The following is a 23,319-nucleotide window of genomic DNA, read 5'->3' as shown; positions in this document are numbered from 1 at the left end:
CCTCTCCTTACTCCTCCCACCTTAGATCCTCCTACAGTTGTAGAGCACCACAGACACTCAGTAGAAAGTTCTTTGACATCCAAATTTTAAAAAAAAATAAAAAAAAGCCAGGCAGTGGTGGCGCACGCCTTTAATCCCAGCACTTGGGAGGCAGAGGCAGGCGGATTTCTGAGTTCGAGGCCAGCCTGGTCTACAGAGTGAGTTCCAGGACAGCCAGGGCAATACAGAGAAACCCTGTCTTGAAAAAAAACAAACAAACAAATAAATAAATAAATAATAAAAAGAATATGATTTAAATAAATTTGTGGTGTACAGAAATATATCTCCCCCTTTTTGATTTTATGAAGATACTGTTTTAAAGTTCTATGGGCCCATTCCACAGTCTCTTGTCCCTGACAATTATAAGGAATCCCTGTAATATGGATAATGTTAAATTGCTGCTAAAGGGTCTCAAATGTTCGACTGCCACAGTCAGTTCCATTATTTGTTTGTTTGTTTCTTTGTTTTTCTTTTTCTTTTTTATTATTGGGTACTTTATTTATCTACATTTCAGATGTTATACCCTTTCCCCATTCCCCACCCCCAGAAATCCCTTAGCCCATCCTCCCTCCTCCTATTTCTGTAAGAGTGCTCCCACCCACCCACCAACTCCCACATCTCCTCCTTCAAACTTCCACTCACTGGGGCATCCAGCCTTCAAGGGACCAAGGCCCCCCTCTCCCACTGATGTCTGACAACTCCATCCTCTTCTACAAATACAGCTAGAGACATGGATTCCTCCATGTGTGTTCCCAGGCTAGCTGTTTAGACCCAGATAGCTCTGGTTAGTTGGTATTTTTGCTCTCCCCATGAGGCCACAAGCCCTTTCAACTTTTTCTGTCTTCTCTCTAAATCCTCCATTGGGAACCCCATAATCAGTTCCCACCAAAAATCAAATCATAAATTGAAATAAAAGTTTACAACAGAGAATGTTTACATGCATATATATTGGGAGTAATTATCTTGTTAAACATCCATCACCTGTCTCAGCTCCACAGGTTCACTGAAGGTTTAAAACCATAGCTAAGTTATTAGTAAACTTTTATATAGATAAACCAGTTAATATTTTATCTTCTGTCCTAGAACCTATAATAAATTGTTAGTTCCCTTTTAATGACCTTTGCTTAATTTTTTACAACCTCGTGGAATGTGCTCTGAGTAGGAGAAAGTCTGGTTACTATCTAAGAGCAATTAATTGGTGACACTTGGGAGACTGGCAGAGTTATTGTCACAGTTCGGACTATCAGAAAAAAACCTAACAGCAGTTCCACAATAAAAGAGCTTAATAATCATTGATATAATTTTAGGAATTTTTATAGGATCATCATTAAGACTTAAGAAGTCATCTATTAGTCTATATAACATCACTACAAGACAGTACATATTCATTTATCTGCAGAGATATGCTCCAAAGAGATGTGCTAATACTTAGTGATTGTTATATATATTTAAGAGGGTGTTTATGAGGGTTACTATTAAACATAGTAACATGAAAAGCATTTTAAGGGCTGGAGAGGTGGCTCAGTGGTTAAGAGCACCAACTGCTCGTCCAGAGGTCCTGAGTTCAAGTCCCAGAAACCACATGGTGGCTCACAACCATCTGTAACGGGGTCTGATGCCCTCTTCTGGTGTGTCCAAAGAGAGCAATGATGTACTCATATAAATAAATAAACAAATATTTTTTAAAAGCATATTAATAGCAGAAATTTTTGCTAAAAGGAATCCCTTACAACCTTGCTTAAAAAGAACAAACCTGTCACAGATTATATAATAATCCAAATCAGGCCATTTCAGGATGATCACCTGCTAGCTATTAACCTGTCCCATTATGGCTCCTGGCAAAAGATATCATTCGAGGTGTAAACAAATGGAATGATTAATAAAAAAAAATTTAAAAACTAACCAGGACAAATGCCAAGTGGTCAGCCCTAAAAGCACACATGTACAAAAAAAGTCACTAGAACACAGCCTACAGGATCAAAATAAGCAGGGCTGATAGTGGCTCACATAGAATGAAGCAAAGACTGCATGGGTCTGCACTAGGTCCTCTGCATACATGATGTGGTTGCATTGCTTGGTGTCTTGGGGGGACTCCTAACAGTGCAAGGTGTCTGGGTGTCTCTGACTCTTTTGTCTGCTCTTTGGACCCTTTTTCTCCTCCTCAGTTGCCAAGTCCAGCCTTAATATGAGGGTTTGTGCCCAGACTTATCACATCTTGTAATGCAATGTTTGGTTTATATTTCTGGGAGGCCTGCTATTTTTGAAGGGAAATAGAGGAGCAATGGATCTGGGAGAAAAGGGCAGTAATGGAGGCACTGGGGCAAGTGGAATCCAGGGAGGCTACAGTGAGAATATATTGTATGACAAAAGAATAAATTAAAAAAAAAAAAACATTAAAAGGTTTGTTCTTTTTGTTGTTGTTGTTGTTGTTGTTGTTGTAAGCAAACGAGGCACAATCTCCAAACTGCATATCTATTCCTCCCTCTAACTTGTCTTCACTGTTTCTTAACAGAGGGCTTGTACTTCTGGTCCTTGTTCATCTGTTTCAAATACAAATACTGCCAGTAACTATAGTTAACACTCAGTTTAAAAAGCTATCTTACCATCCTCCCTTTCACATTCTCTTTTGTGTTGTGGAAAGGGAAGATAGTGTGTGCATGACTAGGTGCGTGTTTGAGAACAGAGTTATAACTATATAAAGGCCAGAAGTAAAACTTGAACATTAATTTCTCTGGAATTTCTTGCCTTGTTTTATGTGACAGTGTGTCTCCCTAGCATAGCTATTAAGCAAGTATGGGTGAGCAGAAGACCCGAGGGATCTTCCTGCGTCTGCCTCCCAAACACGAGTTAAGGAGTATATGTCATACACCTAGACTTTGAAACATACACTGGAGATGATATTTAGGACTTTAGGCTTGAATGACAAGGATTACATGAGGTTCTTAAGCTCTATCCCCAGCACTCCGACTTTTCATGCTCAGTTCTCATTATGTGGAACAACATGATATGTTTCGAATCTACAGTGTTTTGTTTCTAGTCTGAATTGTAATGAAACACTGAGCAAACATACATAAATCAAATAATCTTATTACTAAGAACATAAAAAAGATAAATTATTGTAAATAATAGTAAGATAATAATTTCCTGGTATTGCATCTAAACCACAGTAAGAAAACAAATTTAGATGTACATAGGGATGGGAAGACTGTTACAGAGAATAGGGAAGTGCAGACATATGGGTGCAGTGACTTCATGAAGTGGAAGATGGAATATGGATATTTCTTGAATCTTGAGAGATATGGGACTTATTCGAAGGGGAAAAAGAAAACGCCATCAGGGCCCAGGCAATTTTATCTCTTTAGAGAGGAATGAAGCACAGCTCAAAAAATGGTGGCACAGAGGCAAATCCATTGAACACTGGAGTTGTATCGATGTCCTTTGGGTGAACAAGAGATTTCAGTTTAAAGTTCTGTAAAATTGTGGTCAGGAATAAAAATAGCTCCATGCGGGCCAGGCCCTCTCCTACACACATCCGTTTTCCTAGGAGGGAAATGGCAAAGAAGATAATTATTTCTTGTACATAAGTGTTAGCCTGAAATACATTGTTCTGGTACAAATACAAGTCAATAACACTAACTGCTGAGTTAAAGAGTATGTGGTTAGATAAATGGATGGATGAAGGGAAAACTTTTTAGAAAAATAAACAGAGGATCATTTTTCCAACTAACATATGGCATCAAAAACATATCATTCAAAAATACTTGTCAGCTAGATGTGTTTGATTATACCTGTATTCAAAACTCCACGGAAGTTGTGGAGGGGAGACTTTTAATTTTTCACAAAGATCATAAAACTAAAGTAGCACAGATATATATTCAATATCCATTATTCATACCATGAATTTGAGGTAGGGGGAACCTTGAGGCCACTGCAGGCATCATGGCATGTCTAAAATATCTTTATCCAAAGATTATTCAGAAAATTCAAAACAGAGAGAAACATCCTGTTCCAGGGGTTGAGGTTCTTCAGTGAAATGATCCCCATCTGCTTTTGAATATTTTTTGTGACCTATGCCCTTTGAGGAAGCTAGACATCTTTTAAAAGAATGCTGTTGTATGTTTTGTACAAAATGTGATATATGAAATAGCAAGGTATGAATTTCTTCCCAACAACACTCTGGCTCTGAAATATGTGATAATCTCACAAGTATTAGTCCAACTGCATTAACTCACTCATTTATGTCCCAAATATGCTTTAGGCTCCTTGATACTTTTCTGTGGTCTGGGAGACATAGCTCATTGTTCAGGCCAGTGGTGAGTAAGAAGAATAAGCTTAAATTATGAAGAAGTCTAGATTTTTTTTTAATGGAATGAGTAAAATGTAAGTGAAGTTTGGTTTCTAGGATGGTGTCTTTGGTATTTCTGTGATGTACCTAAAGCAAAAAAAAAAAAAAAAAAAAAAAAAAAAAAAAAATTCACTACACTATAGCTTTCTAAATTTTGAACAATGGATGAAGAATCAAAAGCCTCATTTTCATAACCTGACAGAGAGAATAGACCTTATCAAGGAGAGTGAATGGGAAAGGAAAGTCATGCTCCTGATCATGCACATGCTACAGATTTATCAGCCTCTGTGGAGTCGCATTTTTAGTCCCCACAGACCTCCATGCCACTGGAACAATGGTAATGAGTTTCTATTACCTGTTGAGAATGGCATGAAATAGTCACTTTTCATAAAGTTTCCATTCCCATCTAGAAAGTGGCCAGGGTCAAACATCTCTGGGTTGGGGAACTCTTTGCTGTCATGCAGTACTGATGTCAGTGATGTTATTACAGTTGTCCCCTGCAATGACACACGGAAGAGTAACAAACAAGTAACTTACAAAACTATCACAGCATGTACAGAAAATGGGAAATAACATAGTTCAATCTTCTGCTCCATAGATAGGGTTAAGTATGAAGAATATAGGGGACATTTCTGACAGAACAAGCATGGAAAGGGTGTGAGGTCAGTGATAGTGACGTTGCTAAAGTAGCTTCAGTCCAATTTATGTTAGTACTTGAGTAGTGAAGTGATCATCTGTAAAGGAATTTTAATCCAGCAACATGGCTGCTCTGGCAAGAGATGATATACAAACACCTTCTAGGTCTGTGCGATCTGGCTGGAATACAGACATGCCTTTAATTCCGGAATACAAAGTTAAGCAAACCTCTGTGTTCAAGACCAGTATGGTACAGAGCCAGTTTTGGGTAAAGAAAGCATAGGTCCAGATATGGTGGCACACATCTTTAACCACAGCCCTCAGGAGAGAAACATGTAAAGCTCTGTGCTCCAGGCAATCAGTTCAGATAACCCAGTGAGCTGAAAGGCAGGTCTCCATCTGCTACCAAATGCTAAGGCTGTGCCACAGCTTTCCACATCCAAATCCTGCCTGGAGAAAACTGGTCTCCCAGGAGTGCTGACACAACTAAGAGCACAGGCTCACAGGACTATAGGAGGGACAACCTCCAGTCAGAGAAAGCAAGACAAAGTAACACCAGAGATAACCAGATGGTGGGAGCACAAGAACCTACACAACAGAAACAAATGGTACTAGCTATCATCAGAACCCATTTCTCCCAACACAGCAGGTCTTGGATACCCCAACACACAAGAAAAGCATGATTTGGATTTAAAATCACATCTCATGATGATAATAGATGACTTCAAGAAGGACATAAATAAATCCCCTAAAGAAATACAAGATAACACAGGTACACAGGTGAAGCACTTAAAGAGGAAAAACAAAAATACCTTAAAGAATTTCAGGAAAATACAACCAAACAGGTGACAGAATTGAACAAAATCATCCAGGATCTAAATACAAAAATAGAAACAATAAAGAAATCACAAAGGGACACAACACTGGAGAGAGAAAACCTAGGGGAAAAAAATCAGGAGTTATAGATACAAGCATCACCAACAGAAAACAAGGGATAAAAGAGAGAATCTCAAGAGCACAGGATACCATAGCGAACATTAACACAACAGTCAAAGAAAATGCAAAATGCAAAAAGCTCCTAACAAAAAAGACTCAGGAAATCCAGAACACAATGAAAGGATAAAACCTAAGGATAATAGGTATAGAAGAGAGTATAGATTCTCAACTCAAAGGGCCAGTAAACATCTTCAACAAAATTATAGAAGAAAACTTCCTTAATGTAAAGAAAGAGATGCCAATGAAAAAACAAGAAGCCTACAGAATTCTAAATAAATTAGACCAGAAAAAAATTTCTCCTTTTACATAATAATCAAAATACTAACTGCACAAAACAGAGAATATTAAAAGCTATACAAAAAAAGTGAAGTAACATATAAAGGCAGACCCATCAGAATTACACCAAACTTCTCAACAGAGACTATAAAAGCCAGAAAATCCAGGGCAGATGTCATACAGACCCTAATGCCAGCCCAGGCTATTATACCCAGGAAACTCTCAATTACCATGAAGAAACAAGATATTCCATGACAAAATCAAGTTTACACAATATCATTCCACAAATCCAGCCCTACAAAGGATAATAGATGGAAAACTCCAACACGAGAATGGAAATTAAACCCTAGAAAAAGCAAGAAAGTAATGTTCTTTCAAGAAACCCAAAAGAAGATAGCCAAACAAACCTAATTCCAACTATAACAACAAAAATAACAGGAAGCAACAATCACTTTTCCTTAATGTCTCTTAACATCAATGGATGATGCAATTACCCCCAATAAAAAGACATACACCAAGAGACTGAAAACCTAAACAAGACCCAAAATTTTCTGCATACATGAAATGTACCTGAGTGTCAAAGAAACACAATATCTCAGAGTAAAAGGCTGAAAAATAATTTTCAGGCAAAAGGGACCAAGATACAAGCTGGAGCAGCCATTCTAATATCAAATAAAATCAACTTTTAACCAAAATTATACAAAAAGATAAGGAAGGACACTTCATACACATCAAAAGAAAAATCTACCAAGATGAACTCTCAAATCTGAACATCTATGCTCCAAATGCAAGGGTAACCGCATTCATAAAAGAAACTTTACTAAAGCACACATTGCACCTCACACAATAATAGTGGGAGACTTCAACACCCCAATGTCAGTAACGGGAATATCAGGGAAACAAAAAATAAACAGAGACACAGGGAAACTAGCAAAAGTTATGAATCAAATGAATTTAGCAGATATCTATAGAACATTTAATCCTAAAACAAAAGAATATACCTTCTTCTCAGCATCTCATGGTACATTCTCCAAAACTGACCATATAATTGGTCACAAAACAGGCCTCAACAGGTAATAATAATCCCATGCTCCTATCAGACCACCATGGACTAAGACTGGTCTCCAATAATAACAAAAACAATGGAAAGCTCACATATACATAGAAGATGAACAACTCTCTACTCAATGATAACTTGGTCAAGGAAGAAACAAAGAAAAAAATTAAAGACTTCTTGGAATTTAATGAAAATAAAGGCACATCAGACCAAAACTTTGTAACTCAATGAAAACAGTGCTAAGAGTAAACCTCATAGCTCTGAGTGCCTCCAAAAAGAAACTGGAAAGATTATACACTAGCAGCTTCACAGCACACCTGAAAGCTCTAGAATAAAAAGAAACAAATACACCAAAGAGGAGTAGACAGTAGGAAATAATCAAACTAAGGGTTGAAATCAACCAAGGAGAAACAAAAAAAGAACTATACAAAGAATCAACAAATCCATGAGATAGTTCTTTGAAAAAATCAACAAGATATATAAACCCTTAACCAGAATAACCAGAGAGCATAGAGACAGTATCCAAATGAACAAAATCAGAAATTAAAAGGAAGACATAACAACAGAAACTGAGGAAATTCAAAAAATTATCAGTTCCTACTACAAAAGCATATATCCAACAAAACTGGAAAATCTGGATGAAATGGACAATTTTCTTTACAGATGTCATACCAAAGTTAAATAACCACCAGATAAACCATCTAAACAGTACCATAACCCCTAATGAAATAGATACAGTCATTAAAAGTCTCCCTGACAAATACAGAGGCTAATGCTCACAGCCAAACCATTGGACTGAGCAGGGGATCACAATGGAGAAGTTAAAGAAAGAACTGAAAGAGCTGAAGGGGGTTGTAACCCCATAGAAAAAAAAACAACAATATCAAACAAGAAGAACCCAAAAGATCCCAGGGACCAAGCCACCAACCAAACAGTACACATGAATGGACCCATAGATCCAACCACACATGTACAAGAGAATGGCATTGTCTGGTATTAACAGGAAAAGAGGCCCTAGGTCCTGTGAATGCTCGATTCCCCAGTGTAGGGGAATGCCAGTGCAGTGAGTTGGAAGTGGGTGAGTGGGAGGGGGATTACCCTAATAGAAGCAGAGGGAGGGGGATTGGATAAGAGGATTCTAGAGAGGAAACCAGGAAAGGGGGATAACATTTGAAATGTAAATACATAAAATACTCAATTTTTAAAAAGGCAGGGGAAAGGAGTGGATGGAGTTCATGGCACTTCAATTTGTGGAGTTAAGAGTTTTTACATGGACAGATTTAAAAAGACTGGTTGCAAAGAGAACAAGTTAGACACATGTAAAGACAGAGTCAGAGAATAAGAAAGAGCCAGAATATTAGTATAGATTGCCAGACTTAGTTTGAGGCCAAGCAGAGTACTTTATTGAGAATCTGAGAGAAGTCAAATTGAATCAGTTAGCTTAGAAAGGAGTTTCAGCCAAAAGAACTGAGTTAAACCAGCCAACCAGTGTTCAAAAAGAACTAGAAAGGATGATCTTATTCAGCAGTAAGCCTATATAAAAATTACATAAAGTTAAACTTACAAAAGTCATATCAAAAATTTAATTCATTACAACCAAACTAGTGTAATTCCATAGATGCTGGCATGACTCTACACAGAAGATGAAAACACTCCTTCACATACTCATGAGAAAAAAATTATATCCAACTCAAAGATACAAATGCTACATGTTTTCTCTCACTTGAGACTCTTAGCTTAAATCATTTGTTGACTTTGTTTTTAACTTACATTATATGTGGAAACGAGGTAGCTAAATGCAGGACATTGTCAATAGAGGATGGGTGAGGGGTAGTAAAAACAGATTAAATGAAAGTAGAAAGGAAAATACTGGGTGCAGGATTCAAACAGGTAGTGAAGTGATATGAATGTAAAAGTGGGCAGCGAGTTGAAGGCTTAAACCAAATGCAAGAAACATAAGAAGTTATGTGAGAATATACATAGGATCTCTACATGGGAATTTTACAGTTCAAATAAAGTTAAGGCTTAAACAAAATGCAAGTTATATAAGAAGTTGTGTGGTATAACATGGAATCCCTGATAGGAATCTCACAGTCAAATTGAAAAGCATATAATAAAGGCAGATAATTTCACATGTGTACTCTCAAAGAACAGGGTGAGTATACTAGGAGTGAAAAGTTTAAGCATGGATAGAGAATAAGGGAAAAATAAGTAAGGGGTAATGTTCAATTACATTCTCAATTCTCAGGGATCATCATGAAAGAGTGGGCACAAAGAATGTAAGAATCAAAGGAAAATTATGATTCAGAAGACTGGAACAAAGAGCATTGAGGTACAGCAGAGAAAAGAAAATCTTACCTTGGGGATGAGGTAATTCCTGAACTTAATGTCACAGGTCACTGCATGTGGCAGGTTGGTAGGGAGAAGGTCAATGAACCTCTGGACCTCATGAATCATGGCATCTGTATAGGGCATGTGGCTCCTGTCCTGCATGCAAGGGCTGCGATGTCTGCCAATCACACGATCAATCTCTTCCTGGACTTTAGCTGGTTGGTCACAGTAAAAAGCAAGGAAATGAAAAAGAAGTAAAATGCTTTTCACAATATTTGACTACATGATGTATGAAAAAGGGCCTCAATAGCATTGTAAATGCATTTTATGTCCTGGAGTACATTAAGACATGCACAGATGCTACATATAGATTCATACCACTATGTTACAAATAGCCATTATGCTATATCAGTATGTATTTATAATAGCAAATAAAATAGAATTAAGTAAATATATCAAATAGCAGAACAACACATGTAACCATCATATCATAGTCTGATAAAAACGATTAGAAATAAAACTGAATTTTGGTCAAAATACAATATTTTTTAAAACAATCTTGTGTGTGTGTGTGTGTGTGTGTGTGTGTGTGTGTGTCTGTGAAATTTGGTGTGATATGGTGCTCAAGACAGGCCAAGTTCAAACTGAATAGTTGCTTCTGAAATATTACCACATTTGTAAATAATTGTTTCCTGTATACCCACTTATATATCTATTATATTCTGTTGTAAAAAAATTTTTAAAAATGTGAGTTACTATTACATGCCACGTACTAAAAGACATATACAAATAAATAAAACAAACATACATACACATGCACACACACACACACACACACACACTTCCTGTTACTTCATTAACAATGTGTTGAATTTCAGGATTTAGTTATTCAAATTTTCATTATGAGATACATTGGTGGTATATAAATATTATTCCTTATCATTTAAATTATGATCATCTTCTATTAGTAGTAGACATTTTGACTGATGTCTTTTCTATTTAGTTTCTAATTTTACATTTCATGAGTTACAGTTGCTTCTAAGTACTTAAATTCATAGTTCTTGCAATAAAACTCAGTGGATATGGGCATCAGACCACACATTACTTCTCATTTGTTCCTCAATCTCTGTTCATACCTGCAGCATCCATATGGCAAATACAAAATAGAGAGTTTTGTAGATCATGTGTCCAGAAACCTATCCTATAATCTTATCCTACTATGTGGGTTGTTCAGATTCCTGAGCCCATGATTTCCTTGACCCTGATTCAGAGAAGTAGATAATAATATTCTCAAATGTCCCATGATTAACGGAAACATTGCTACAACACTGAGATCTAGGCCTACACTTTTGCTTAGCAGTCTCATGGCAAATATTTATATGTGGCTCAGGGGTCTCCCTAAAGGATGTTATGCTTATATTCAGTCCTAGTGTTTTGAAACTCCATGACTGTTTCTTATGTTAATGGTTTAATTCTCTTCACTCTGAAGTGTACTTGGAAATTTCTATTAAGATGATACAATGTAAATATCTTTAAGTTATAAACTTACCTAAATGATAAATTTTGCCAATGAAATTCATAAGCCAATTGAAGAAAGGTGCTCTGATCCTCTCAGTTCTGAGACTAGAACACAATCCCCTTTTGTCCCTACATAATTCTCTTTCTCTGTCAACCACTGGAAATCTTTGAATACAGGGCTTCTTAAACTCACTTTTTAAGAGCAATTCTGTATTCTTCCATGGGGGAACCTAAGTCACTGTAGGATTGTGGGGAAGAAGGGGACTCTGGCAATGAGAAACTCCTTTTATAACCCTTTTATAGACCTATGTTGATTCCTTATTGTTTTCAAACAAGATCCATACTGTGATGGTAGAAATACAGCTTACATGTATGACATCTATGTTACAGTGTCATCTTCCCTACTCCATTTTTCCTCATGCCTCATTACATTATTGTATTTCAGTATTTTTGGGAAGCCCTCTTGGTCACTTGCCATTTTCCTTTTCTCCTACCTTTTATTTACTAATTCTGATTCATGTTTATGCTAGTGTCACTTCAATGTAAATTATATATGCTAAAACATTAAATGCATTTTCAAGTAACTTTGAGGTTGGCACATTCAGATGAGGTCCCCTGGGGGCACATTCCATTTTGAAGAGAAAACAGAGGGTTCCACCTCTGCTTTGGAAGAAATTAAGACAGTTCTTATGATTGCTGTATTTATTCTTATGACAATAATATAAGAACAGAGTCTCCCCCGCCTTGTTATTTTCTTTGTTGCTATCTCCAGATGTTATACTGATTAAAGCATTAAAACTACATGCATACCATGTATATGTATGTAATATTTAAAACCATAAGTGTCACATAAGTGTCATAGGAAATCATTTTTAGCCAGTAATACATTGTTTCTTAACTTTTAAGTGAACAAATATTCATAAGTGTAATATATAACTTAATAAATACTATTAAAACAAAAATAAAAGTATATTTCTACAATAATATTATTTTTAAAAAATGTTGTTGGTACAACTGGAACAAATGTTTTCAACAAACATTACATGGAAATGGACTTTTGAAATAATAACATTTCTTTTTCTACAACTAATGCCTATATGGAAATAACTTTCTGATGAATTGACTTATTTTCACTCCTCAGATTGGACATTATCTCAGGTAGGCTCAAGAAATTCTAGCATTTGTGCTTAAGTTTCTGTAAAGTAACTTTTAACCTTGTACACCAGAATTAAATTTATTAGAAAAAAAAAGTAAGTGCAAAAATGTACCTGCTCTGAAAACCTAATTTGGGAACTAAATGTATAAGTAAAACAAGCCAAAGAAGGCTGTCAGTGCCTGTCACAGATTATCTTCTAAGGAACCCAGACACTGATCCGCATTTGATTGCTTTTCCTACTTCTACAGTTCCTTCATTCCTCTCATTCATCCTACTCTCTATGCCCAGTAACACAGAAAGATTAGGACTAAGACTTCTCTAACAGTAATACACAGTACATTAACAATGCCTTCCCAGCATCCTACAAGAATGCTGTGGATCCTATGGTTCACCAACTGTGTCCTTACCTGTGACTTCTGGATACTTCATCAGGAGCAAGAGAGCATATCTCAGTGTTGTGCTTGTTGTCTCCGTCCCAGCACCAAACAAATCAGTCACGGTGACTGCTAAGTTTTCAAGTGTAAACTCTGAGTGTTGATTGTGGCTTTCCTAAGAATTGTTAGAAGTAGTTATCTGGTAAATTGTTTACTAGCACCTATGATAACAATGAATCTAGAGTAACACACCGTTTTCTATTGCTGCCAACACAGAACTTGAAAACATAGTTTCAGAATAAATTAACCCAGAACTGCAGAGACTGGTACAGAGGGTCTAAATTTCATTTTCTACACCCTTATTTTTTTTTCTTAAATTCATGGATACTCTACACATAAATGTGTACAATGCATGATCTTTAAGACTTAAAAAGATGTAAACAGGATTTTTGATCATTCATTAAAAACAAGTGTCCATATGCTGAATATAGTGAGAAAAAAATCAAAGGCATTTGACTCTAACAATTTGGGAGTTCTCTGTTATATGCTGAGTGGTCTGTAATCCAGATTAGTTGCACTGGAGTTAAATAACCCTGTTCTTTCTTTAAGAGATTCATAACAGATTTTTAATCAATAAAATTTGGAAAGTGGGGAAACACTGTGCTAGATATTACAGGTTTATATTACAAACTTATTATTTATTTCTTTGTCCAAAAATTTCATGGACTCAATATTACTGTAGATTTATAATAAAGTTGGACTTGTATAAAGGATCAAAGAACAAACATCTAGAAGGAATAAGGAAAAATAATAGGATCACAAAGTTGAGATGACGTGACAACATATACTAGAGGAGCCACTGCACTCAGAGCAGTGGACACCTTATCCTGAGACATCCTAGAGGAGACACTGCACTCGGAGCAGTGGGCCCCCTACCTACCTTACCTCCTTGCCTCTCTCAAACTTCTCCCCACTACCCTCCCTAACGGCCATATCCTGCTTGGTGACCACAAGATTCGGCTTGGCAGCTGTAGAATGTTCCTTGAGCAGTGTACCGTGTCTTCTGAGAAACGCAGTTAGACCGCACATTGTTCCAGGGCACAGGCCGAGAAGATTCTGTACTTTCCCACCACCTGGACCCCTTTACCCCTCTCTTTAAGAATTGTAGTATAAAAATGCGCTTTGCGCTTCAATACACAGCTCTTGACAAGCAATTGCTTCCTTGAGTCCTTTCTCTCTCTCTCACCTGTTCTTCTTCCAGGTTGTGGTCCTCCTCGTGCCCACAAATAACCAGAACTCGCAGGTCAGGTCAATCATCAGAACCAAGTTCCCCCACCATAGCAAGCCCTGAACACCCCATCACACCAGAAAAGCAGGATTCAGAATTAAAATCACTTCTCATGACGATGATAGAGGACATTAAGAAGGACATAAATAACAGTCTCAAAGAATTTAAGCAGAACACGGGTAGACAGATAGAAGCACTCAAAGAGGAAACACAAAAATCCTTTAATGAATTGCAAGAAAACAAAACAGGTGAAGGAATTAAACAAAACCATCCAAGATCTAAAAATGGAAGTAGAAACAATAAAGAAATCACAAAGGGACAATACCCTGGAGATAGAAAACCTAGGAAAAAGATCAGGAGTCATAGACACAAGTATCACCAACAGAATACAAGAGATAGAAGAGAGAATCTCATGTGCAGAAGATACCATGGAAAACATTGACACAACTGTCAAAGAAAATGCAAAATACAAAAAGCTACTAACCCAAAACATACAGGAAATCCAAGATACAATGAGTAGGCCAAACCTAAGGATAATAGGTATAGATGAGGGGAAAGACTCCCAACTTAAAGGACCAGTAAATATCTTCAACAAAATTATAGAGGGAAACTTCCCTAACCTAAAGAAAGAGATGTCCTTAAATATACAAGAAGCCTACAGAACTCCAAATAGTTTAGACCAGAAAAGAAATACCTCCTGCCACATAATAATCAAAACATCAAATGTACAAAACAAAGAAAAAATACTAAAAGCAGTAAGGGAAAAAGGTAAAGTAACATATAAAGACAGACCTATAAGAATTACACCAGACTTCTCACCAGAGGCTATAAAAGCCAGAAGATCCTGGACTGATATCATACAGACCCTAACAGAACACAAATGCTAGCCCAGACTACTATACCCAGCAAAACTCTCAATCACCTAAGCTAGACATTGATGTGGATGGCTGGAAGTGAATGCTGACAAGAACATGATATAGCTGTCTTTTTAGAGGTCTGCCAGACTGACACATTCAGAGGACGATGCTCACAGCTAACCACTGATCTGATCAAGGGTTTCCCAATGGAGAAGTTAGAGAGAAGACTGAAGGAGCAAAAAGGGTTTGTAACCCCATGAGGAGAGCAACAATACCAATCAACCAGAGCTCCCCAAGATCTAAACCACTAACCTGGGAGCACATAGGGAGAGACCCATGACTCCAGCTGTATATGTAGGGGAGGATGGCCTTGTCGGGCATAGGTGAGAGAGGAGATTCTTTGTCCCATGAAGGACGAACACGGGAGAGGGGGGAGGAATGTGAGGGTGGGGATGGGGAGTGGGGGCGGGGGCAGGGGATAGGTTGGGGCACAGCCTCATAGAAGCGTGAGGAGGGGGGATGGGATAGGATGTTTCTGGGTGGTGGGAGGAAATGGGGTAAGGGGATAAAATCTGAAATGTAAATATAATACCAAATAAAATAAAAAAGAGCTTCAAGGCTCTCCAGAAGAAATCTAAGAAGACCTTAGAATAGGATAGATGTCCCATGCTTATGGGCTGGTAGAATTAACAAAGTAAAATGGCCATCCTACCAAAAGCAATTGACAGATTCAACACAATCCCCACCAAAACACAAATGCAATTATTCAAAGACAAGAAAAGAGCAATTCTCAAATTCATCTGGAAAAACAAAAAATCCAGAATAAAAAAAAAAACAATTCTTAACAATAAAAGAACTTCTGGGGGAATCACCATTTCTAACCTCAAGCTATAATAGAGAGCAATCATGATTAAAACCTGTTTGGTATTGGTACAGAGACAGAGAGGTCAATGAATGGAATAGAAATGAAGACCTAGAAATAACACCAAACACTTACAGACACATGATCTTTGACAAAGAAGACAAAAAATATACAATAGAAAAAGGAAAGCTCCTTCAATAAATGGTGATGGTCTAACTGGCAGTCCGTCTGTAGAAAAATGAGAATAAGTATATATTTGTCACCTTGCACAAAGCTCAAGTCTGAGTGAATCGATGACCTCAACATAAAACCAGTTACACTGACTCTAATAGAAGAGAAAGTGAAAAAGAGCCTTAAACTCATTGGCACAGGGGGAAATTTTCTAAACAGAACTCCAGTGGCTTAGGATCTAAAACCAAGATTGATAAATGGGACCTGATGAAACTGAAAAGCTTCTGTAAGGCAAAGAACAGTGTATAGGACAAATCGGACACCTATACATTGGGAAAAAAAACCTTCACTGACTCCACATCAGACAGAGGGCTAATATCCAAAATATATATAAAGAACTCAAGAAGCAAATCACCAAAAGGACAAAAAAAAATGTAATCAAAAAATGGGGTATAGAACTAAACTGAGATTTCACAACAGAGTAATCTCGAATTGCTGAGAAGCACTTAAAGAAATGTTCAAAGTTTTTAGTATTTAGGGAAATGCACATCAAAATGACCCTGATAGTCCACCTTACACCAATCAGAATGGCTAAGATCAAAACCTCAGGTGACAGCCTATGTTGGCAAGGATGTGAAGAAAGAAGAACCCTCCTCCACTACTGGTGGGATTGTAAACTGATACAACCAGTCTGGAAATCAGTCTGGAAGTTCCTCAAAAAAATGGAAATGTACCTACCTGAAGACCCAGCTATACCACTCTTGGGCATATACCCAAAAGATACCCCACCATGCCACAGTAGCACATGTTCCATTATGTTCATAGCAGCCTTGCTTTTTATAGCAAGAAGCTGGAAACAACCCAGATGTCCCACAACTGAAGAATGGATAAAGAAAACATGATTCATTTACACAATGAAATACTGCTCAGCTATTGAGAACGAGAACATCCTGAGTTTTGCAGGAAAATGGATGGAACTAGAAGATATCCTGTGTGAGGTAACTCAAACCCATATCTACTCATTAATAAGTGGATATTAGCCAAAAAAGAAAAGAATACCCAGGATACAGTCCACAGAATGCAAGAATGTTAACATGCTGAAAGGCCCAAGTGAGGATGCCTCAGTCCCACTTGGGAGGGAGAAGAAAGCAATCATGGGTAGCTGGGAGAGGGAGGGAAGGAGACAGGGAGGCAAAAAGGAGGACATGATCAGGGTTTGGGGAAAAAACAGGACTAAAGCCCTGAGAGCCAGCTAAAAGAATAGAAAAAGGAAAACTCGGGAGGTGGGAAGGAACCTCTAGAATGTATCAGAGACCTGTGACCTGAGAGATTATCAGGACTCAAAATGAGGGACCTTAGATGTTCTACATTTCATCTAAGGAAGAGAAACTTGTAGAGTCCACCTCCAGTAGAAAGATAGAACATCAAGTAGAGGGATGGAATTACCATCCCACAGACAAAACTCTGACCCAGAATTGGTCCTGTCTGAAACAATGGCAGAGACAAAAATGGAGAAGATCTTGAGGGAAAGAAGGTCCAGTGACAGGCCCAAATTTGGATCAAGCTCAAGGTGAGGCTCCAAGATCTGACACTATTACTGATGCTATGGTGTGCTTACAAACAGCAGCCTAGCATGACTGTCCTGAGAGACCCAACAAGCAGCTGAAAAAGTCAGATGCATATATTTACACACAACCAATGTACAGAAGCTGGGACCACTGTGGTTGAATTAGGGAAAAGCTAGAAGATGAGGGAGAGGAAGACCACATAGGAAGACCAGCTGTTTCAGTGAACCTGGACCCCTCATATCTCTCAGACACTGAGCAACCAACCAGGAAGCAAACACCACCTGATATGAAGTCCCTAACACATATACAGCAAAGAACTGCCTGGTCTGGCCTCAGTGAGAGATGATACATCTAACATTTGAGAGAATTGAGACATCAGGGAATTGAGAGGTCTGGTGGAGTGAGTATGATGAGAGCATCCTCTTGGAGATTGTGGGGAGTATGGGATGAGGAACGATCAGATGGCAGACAGGGAGGGGGATAAAGACTGAACTGTAAAAAAAAGTTCAGAATGAAAAACACAATAAAATAAAAATAAACTCTATTTCCTGTTCAAAAATGCTTAAGTCGCAAATTGATAATTATATATGAATACTTTTCTTATACAGTGTGTTAAATAATAAATGAAAATCACGTACTGACATGGATTTGGAGAAGCAGTTAAAGACAGAGAATACAAAGCTTATTGGACACAAGAGCTTACACTCGATCACATAATCAAAGTCTGTTACCCTCTCTCCTGCACTTTGTACTGTCTTTCTCCTCAGCTAAATTGCTTTTTTATGTGAAGATAAATGTTAATGTGTTCTAATTAACCAACTTCCTTTATGTGTTCCTGAATGCATCCTGTATTCTCACAAATCCAATAAATATTCAAGTTTGTTTTCAAATGACATTGGACTGATCCTTTATATAACTATAGCAAATATGTAAGTATTCAGTGAATAAGGAAATACTTGAAAAATCAAATAGATGAGTGTATATCAACTTTACCTGCTTCCACTTAATCAGGTAATAATCAATAAAGTCCCGAGGATTTGTAACATCCAGTGATTCTTGATGTTCTTTTATTTTCTTCAGAAGGTAGTTTTTAGTATAACAAAGATTTTTAACTAATGTCTTATGACTTCCTGGACAATAATCAATGAAAACAGGAAACATAGTGCAGAACTACAAGAAAAAAAAACAAGAATTTATTAAATGCATTAGGTATAATAAAGAAACATATACATACTATAACAAGCCTGATTTAGATTTATAGTTACATTTATGACTCATGTTCACCTTAAAGAAGAGTTGCTCCATTTATATATAGTAATTTTCTATTCTATTAGAAGAATTGATGTAGAAAATCCTGCCCAAATAATCAAGGTTCATAATAAGTTTTTCCACAGTTAGTAATAATTCAATTTTGCTGATAAATTTGAAATATATAGTACAAACTAATGGAATTCATACATTTTAGATGCCAGTAGATGTTAAGGTAATAGGTTAACTGACTGACTGCAGAAACCTTTCCAATCAGCCAACCTCTAACATGATGCGAGACTATAGAAATGAGTGGGCCTCTAAAGATGATTTGACAACAGTTACACACCTTTATTGACTTATCTGTGGTCCATAACAACTTTATAGGCAGAGAACAGGAGATGCTAATACATCACAAGGAAAGATAGTGAAAAAGATAGGTTTTGATGGTCTGCACACCATTAAAACAATTCATATTGTCATTTCTTCCTGGTCCCTTGTCAGGGAGGATGCAAAATAAAGCATCAATGATTTCAGTGCTTCCTGAGTCATTATGCCGAATTTTCTTTAGCAGAGTAATATCTATATAAACTAAGGTATTTCTGCTAAATACTGGAATGAGTAGGTAGTAACTGTTGACAGTACAAGAATTTGTCGGTAGTGCAAGAATGTTCTATGAGTGACTAGATATCTTTCTCAAAATCACAAAAAATTAATTAATAGAAATAGCTCTCTGAAACTCAATAATTAAAAAAAAAAAAAAAAAAAAAACCATCATACAAGGACTAAGCAGCTTGATCCATCTTGGCATTTCTCCTTTGTTTTTCTCTTTGTTAGGCTAAGGACTTAGAAGTTTCTTCCAGATGTCCTCCTTTCCATAATACTCTAGGCAGGACATGGGTATCATCACTTCACTATTAGTCCACATGTAATTTGACCTGTGAGAAAGAATGGTCGTAAGTTTGTTTTCAGGAGGAAAGAAATTTTTCTTCACCTGCATCCAGGGACTGCTCAGAATCTTGATGTTTTCATTGAGTTTTTCCATCAAGATAAGAAAATCCTGATCTTTATAATCAAAACGGTTCCGGAAAATAATGGAGCAGATGACATTGCATGGAGCACAGCCCAGGATGAAGGTGGGATCACAGGGTGAGCCTGAGGAATTGGAAACAATAGTAAAATATTGTGAAAATATACCAAGTAGGCACCTCATCCTTGTTAATGTGTAAAGTCCCTTTAGAAACTTTAAGCAGTGTTTTATCAACAAATTCCTCTAACAGTTAAATATTCAGCATATATGGAAACATTATTACTGTAAATATGAACTTCACTAAAACATGACTTTCAGTCTTTACTTTATTTTGAAGAAAGAACTTTAAAAAATGGTCTAAAGAATTTAAGCAGATAACCTGAGTCTTCTGAAAGAGGTACTTTTCTGGGTAAGTAGCTTTCACAATGACAGCAAATTAAGATCTGCTCATCTCCTAAGGCAAAACAGTGGCTTCAGACAGAACTGGTTTACAGAACAAAAAACAGATCTATAATATATTTAGAGAAATATGAAATATTTCTCTAAAAGGAAAACAGTTCAGGTTTAGTTAAACAAGATTTTTTGTTAAGTTTGTGATTTGCAGATTAATGCTGACATGGGCAATTTCTTAAAACATACAAATTACAACAAAAACAAACCATGATAGATTTTCAAATAATGATAAAATTCTATAACACACAGCTAAGGAATGAAAAATGTACTTTGTCTCATAAGTACCCAGGATTATAAAATTGAGCGTTCAGTACACCTTGACACATCAGTGAAATTGGGAAGACCAAAGTATTTCAACAAAATGAAAACAAATATTGTCTGGTTTGGGATTCATAAATGTAGATGACATCACTACCACCATTATCAATCGCAATTGTTCTCTAATAAAATAACCAGCTATAAATAAGGAATGTTTATTCTAAGGATGTAACTCATTACAAAATTAAAATAAAAATTGTGTTCATGATATCTAATTTAAAAAAGCAACAGAAAAATTTTTCAGAAAGAATAATACCAATAGATCCTTTGTACTCTGACCTACAAGAGAATGTAAAAGTCAAAACACAAAGCTTTGCTCACCATTGGTTTTTCTCAGTTCCTCCACAAGGCACTGTGCTTCCTCTTTAACACGGTCCTCAATGCTCCTTTTCCCCATGCCCAAATTCCGCAGAGTCGTGAGTGTAAAGCGTCTTATTTCTTTCCATCTATTTCCATGGCTAAAAACAATTCCTAAAAAAAAAGAAAAAAGTAGGAATGGACATTACAATGTAATCCCTGAAAGAGAAAGGGGCATCTTCAAAGACAACCATAGAGAGGCCCAATCTGAGCCCCAGAATCAAGTCTGGCCTCTGCATTCTGCCTTCTTCCTCCCTGTGAATGCTGCCCAGCTCACAAATTAACATGCACACTTACTTACCAAGTCCTTTATTCGTTTTATCAGCTAGTGGGAAGATTCCTCTTTCAGCAAACTCTTCCCCATGATCAATCAAGGCTTCTTTCACAACTTCATACCCATGCAAAACCACAGTGGGCTTCATGCCAAAGTACAGAGTAAACACAGGTCCATAAACTTTTGAGAACTGAAAATTGGAAAGCAAAACGAGCATTGAATGGTAGGAAGAGTAAGGAAGAGTAGGGGAAGGATTGGAGGAACTGAAGAAGACAGCAACTCCATAGGAAGACCATCAGTGTTAACTAACCTGGACTCCTGGGAGTTCCCAGAGACTAAGCCACCAACTAAATAGCATATACAGGCTAATCCACAGCTCCTGGCACACATATAGCAGAGGACTACATTGTTTGTCCTCAGTGGGTGATGATATGCTTAATCCTATAGAGACTTGATACCCCAGGGAGGAGGAGAACTGAGGGGCACCTCTCAGAAACAAAGGGGAGAATGAATGGAGAAAAACTCTGCAAGGGGGGAATAATAGGCAACATTTGGTCATGAATAAATAATAATAGCAATGATAACAATAATAAAAGTAATAGTAATAATAATCAACATTGGTACTCTGCTTTTTTTTAATCACTTGATGCCTGGACAATCTAATTTCATGTTCACTCAATACTAAAAAAGTATCAATGCTCAGATAACTGTTTCTGGAACACCTGTAAAGCTTTTTCTGTGGAACTTAGTCCCAGGATGAGGAGTGGAAATCCATAGTGAGGACTCCAACTTCATTCTATTATTACTACAAATGTGGTGAGTGGATACTACTGAAGCATTGGACCTGCTAAGAGAACAGTTTCATAACCTGAGGCATTCATGGCCCTGCTCATAAAATAAAAGTCAATGTGGATAGTATCAAATATGTTTAGTTCTCTTATTTTCTGTTACTGTACATCTATAGGTATTTTCTCTTAATAAAACACCAGTTATTCAGAGAACTTCAGCACTAAATGCTAATGCCAATGAAAACACAACTCTAAAATGCTACCTGAGTTGGTGGATGATGTAATGTGCCCTTTTACAGGCACTTTTAGCAAAACAATAAAATGTGGAAAACAGCAAACAATAAAGATGGGAAGAAGTATATATAATATTTACAATTTTGAAAATGTTATTATAATATGCGAAGAACCAAAAGTTCTCTAATTCACAATAGAAATTGCTTCTCCCTCAATTTCTGGAGGGAACAAGAATTGCAACTTTACAGGTTTTTAACTTCACATCATTGATTACAATACTCTTCTGGCCAGTCCTGAAAACATGCACAAAAATAACATTATCAAAACTATACAGATTAAATTTAGAAATATATGTATATAAATGTACATATATGCATGTAACAACAATTAATAAAAGAATAGGTCATGAATTTTATAAAAGAAAAATAAGGAGTATATAGGAGGGTTTGGAAAGAGAAAGGGGAAGGAGGAATATATTATAATCTCAAAATAATAATTCTGTAATTATAATCTCAAAATGAAAAGAAATTTTTAAGAATTTGAGTTACCTTTCTTTGTAAGGTGCTAGAAGAGCATAAGGCATACTTACATTGGTTAAGGATTGGGTGATGTTCTTTGCATCTAGCTGGAAGAAATTGCCAATAATTGGAAGAGGGGTGGGGCCAGGAGGAAGCTTCCCTCTACCAGAGCTCTGTCTCCAGAGAGAGAGGAGAATGAGACAGGAGAGGCTGAGCACCAGGAATGTGATCAGATCCATTGAGCTCCTCCTTACTGACACAGCTGTGATCAGGCAGCACAGAGCTTTTATAGTGTGGCTGCAGAATCAATATGACATCATAATTGACTAATCAGCTAGCTGCTGCTCTTTAATCTGTCTTTGCATGGACTTTATCCTAGTGATAATGACAAAAATCAGCTGTTCTTCCTGCTTAAACATCTCATGGTATAGCTCATACTATCTACTCATTGCTTTCTCTTCCCAAGGTTAAAATTTTATGCATGAGCGACCACGCTCAGGTTTAACTGAATATTTAACTGTATGTTTAAAATATTTGTTACCTTAAATATTTACACATGCATTCTCAATAAGTGTATCTTTATAAATATTTAGCAGACTCTGTCAAACACTACTAAGTAAACAAA

At 36.9% G+C, this 23,319-nt stretch overlaps 1 protein-coding gene across 1 annotated transcript; it reads right to left on the bottom strand.

The window, feature by feature from the left end:
- Positions 1-3,106: 3,106 nt before the first annotated feature.
- LOC117707833 (cytochrome P450 2C6) lies at positions 3,107-22,970 on the bottom strand. Its single transcript, XM_034501378.2, has 9 exons — positions 22,766-22,970; positions 21,182-21,344; positions 20,845-20,994; positions 19,717-19,877; positions 18,468-18,644; positions 12,762-12,903; positions 9,708-9,895; positions 4,740-4,881; positions 3,107-3,579 (listed from the first exon to the last, which is right to left on the bottom strand). The coding sequence occupies exons 1-9, from the start codon at positions 22,931-22,933 to the stop codon at positions 3,398-3,400; spliced, it is 1,473 nt and encodes a 490-aa protein (XP_034357269.1). The 5' UTR covers positions 22,934-22,970; the 3' UTR covers positions 3,107-3,397.
- Between the last annotated feature and the right edge of the window lie 349 nt (positions 22,971-23,319).

The sequence above is a fragment of the Arvicanthis niloticus genome, chromosome 1 (genome assembly GCF_011762505.2).
Source record: "Arvicanthis niloticus isolate mArvNil1 chromosome 1, mArvNil1.pat.X, whole genome shotgun sequence".
Classification (NCBI taxonomy): Eukaryota; Metazoa; Chordata; class Mammalia; order Rodentia; family Muridae; genus Arvicanthis; species Arvicanthis niloticus.
The sequence above is the reverse complement of the archived record's forward strand: the minus strand, read 5'-3'. Positions and strand labels throughout refer to the sequence as shown.

Excerpts from the sequence above, each read along its gene's own strand:
- LOC117707833 (XM_034501378.2), bottom strand. The coding sequence starts at position 22,933 with ATGGATCTGATCACATTCCTGGTGCTCAGCCTCTCCTGTCTCATTCTC. Across the intron at positions 18,645-19,716 it reads TGAGCAGTCCCTGGATGCAG|TTCTGCACTATGTTTCCTGT; the intron begins GTGAAGAAAAAT and ends TTTTTCTTGTAG. Across the intron at positions 9,896-12,761 it reads GAAGTATCCAGAAGTCACAG|CTAAAGTCCAGGAAGAGATT; the intron begins GTAAGGACACAG and ends GTGACCAACCAG.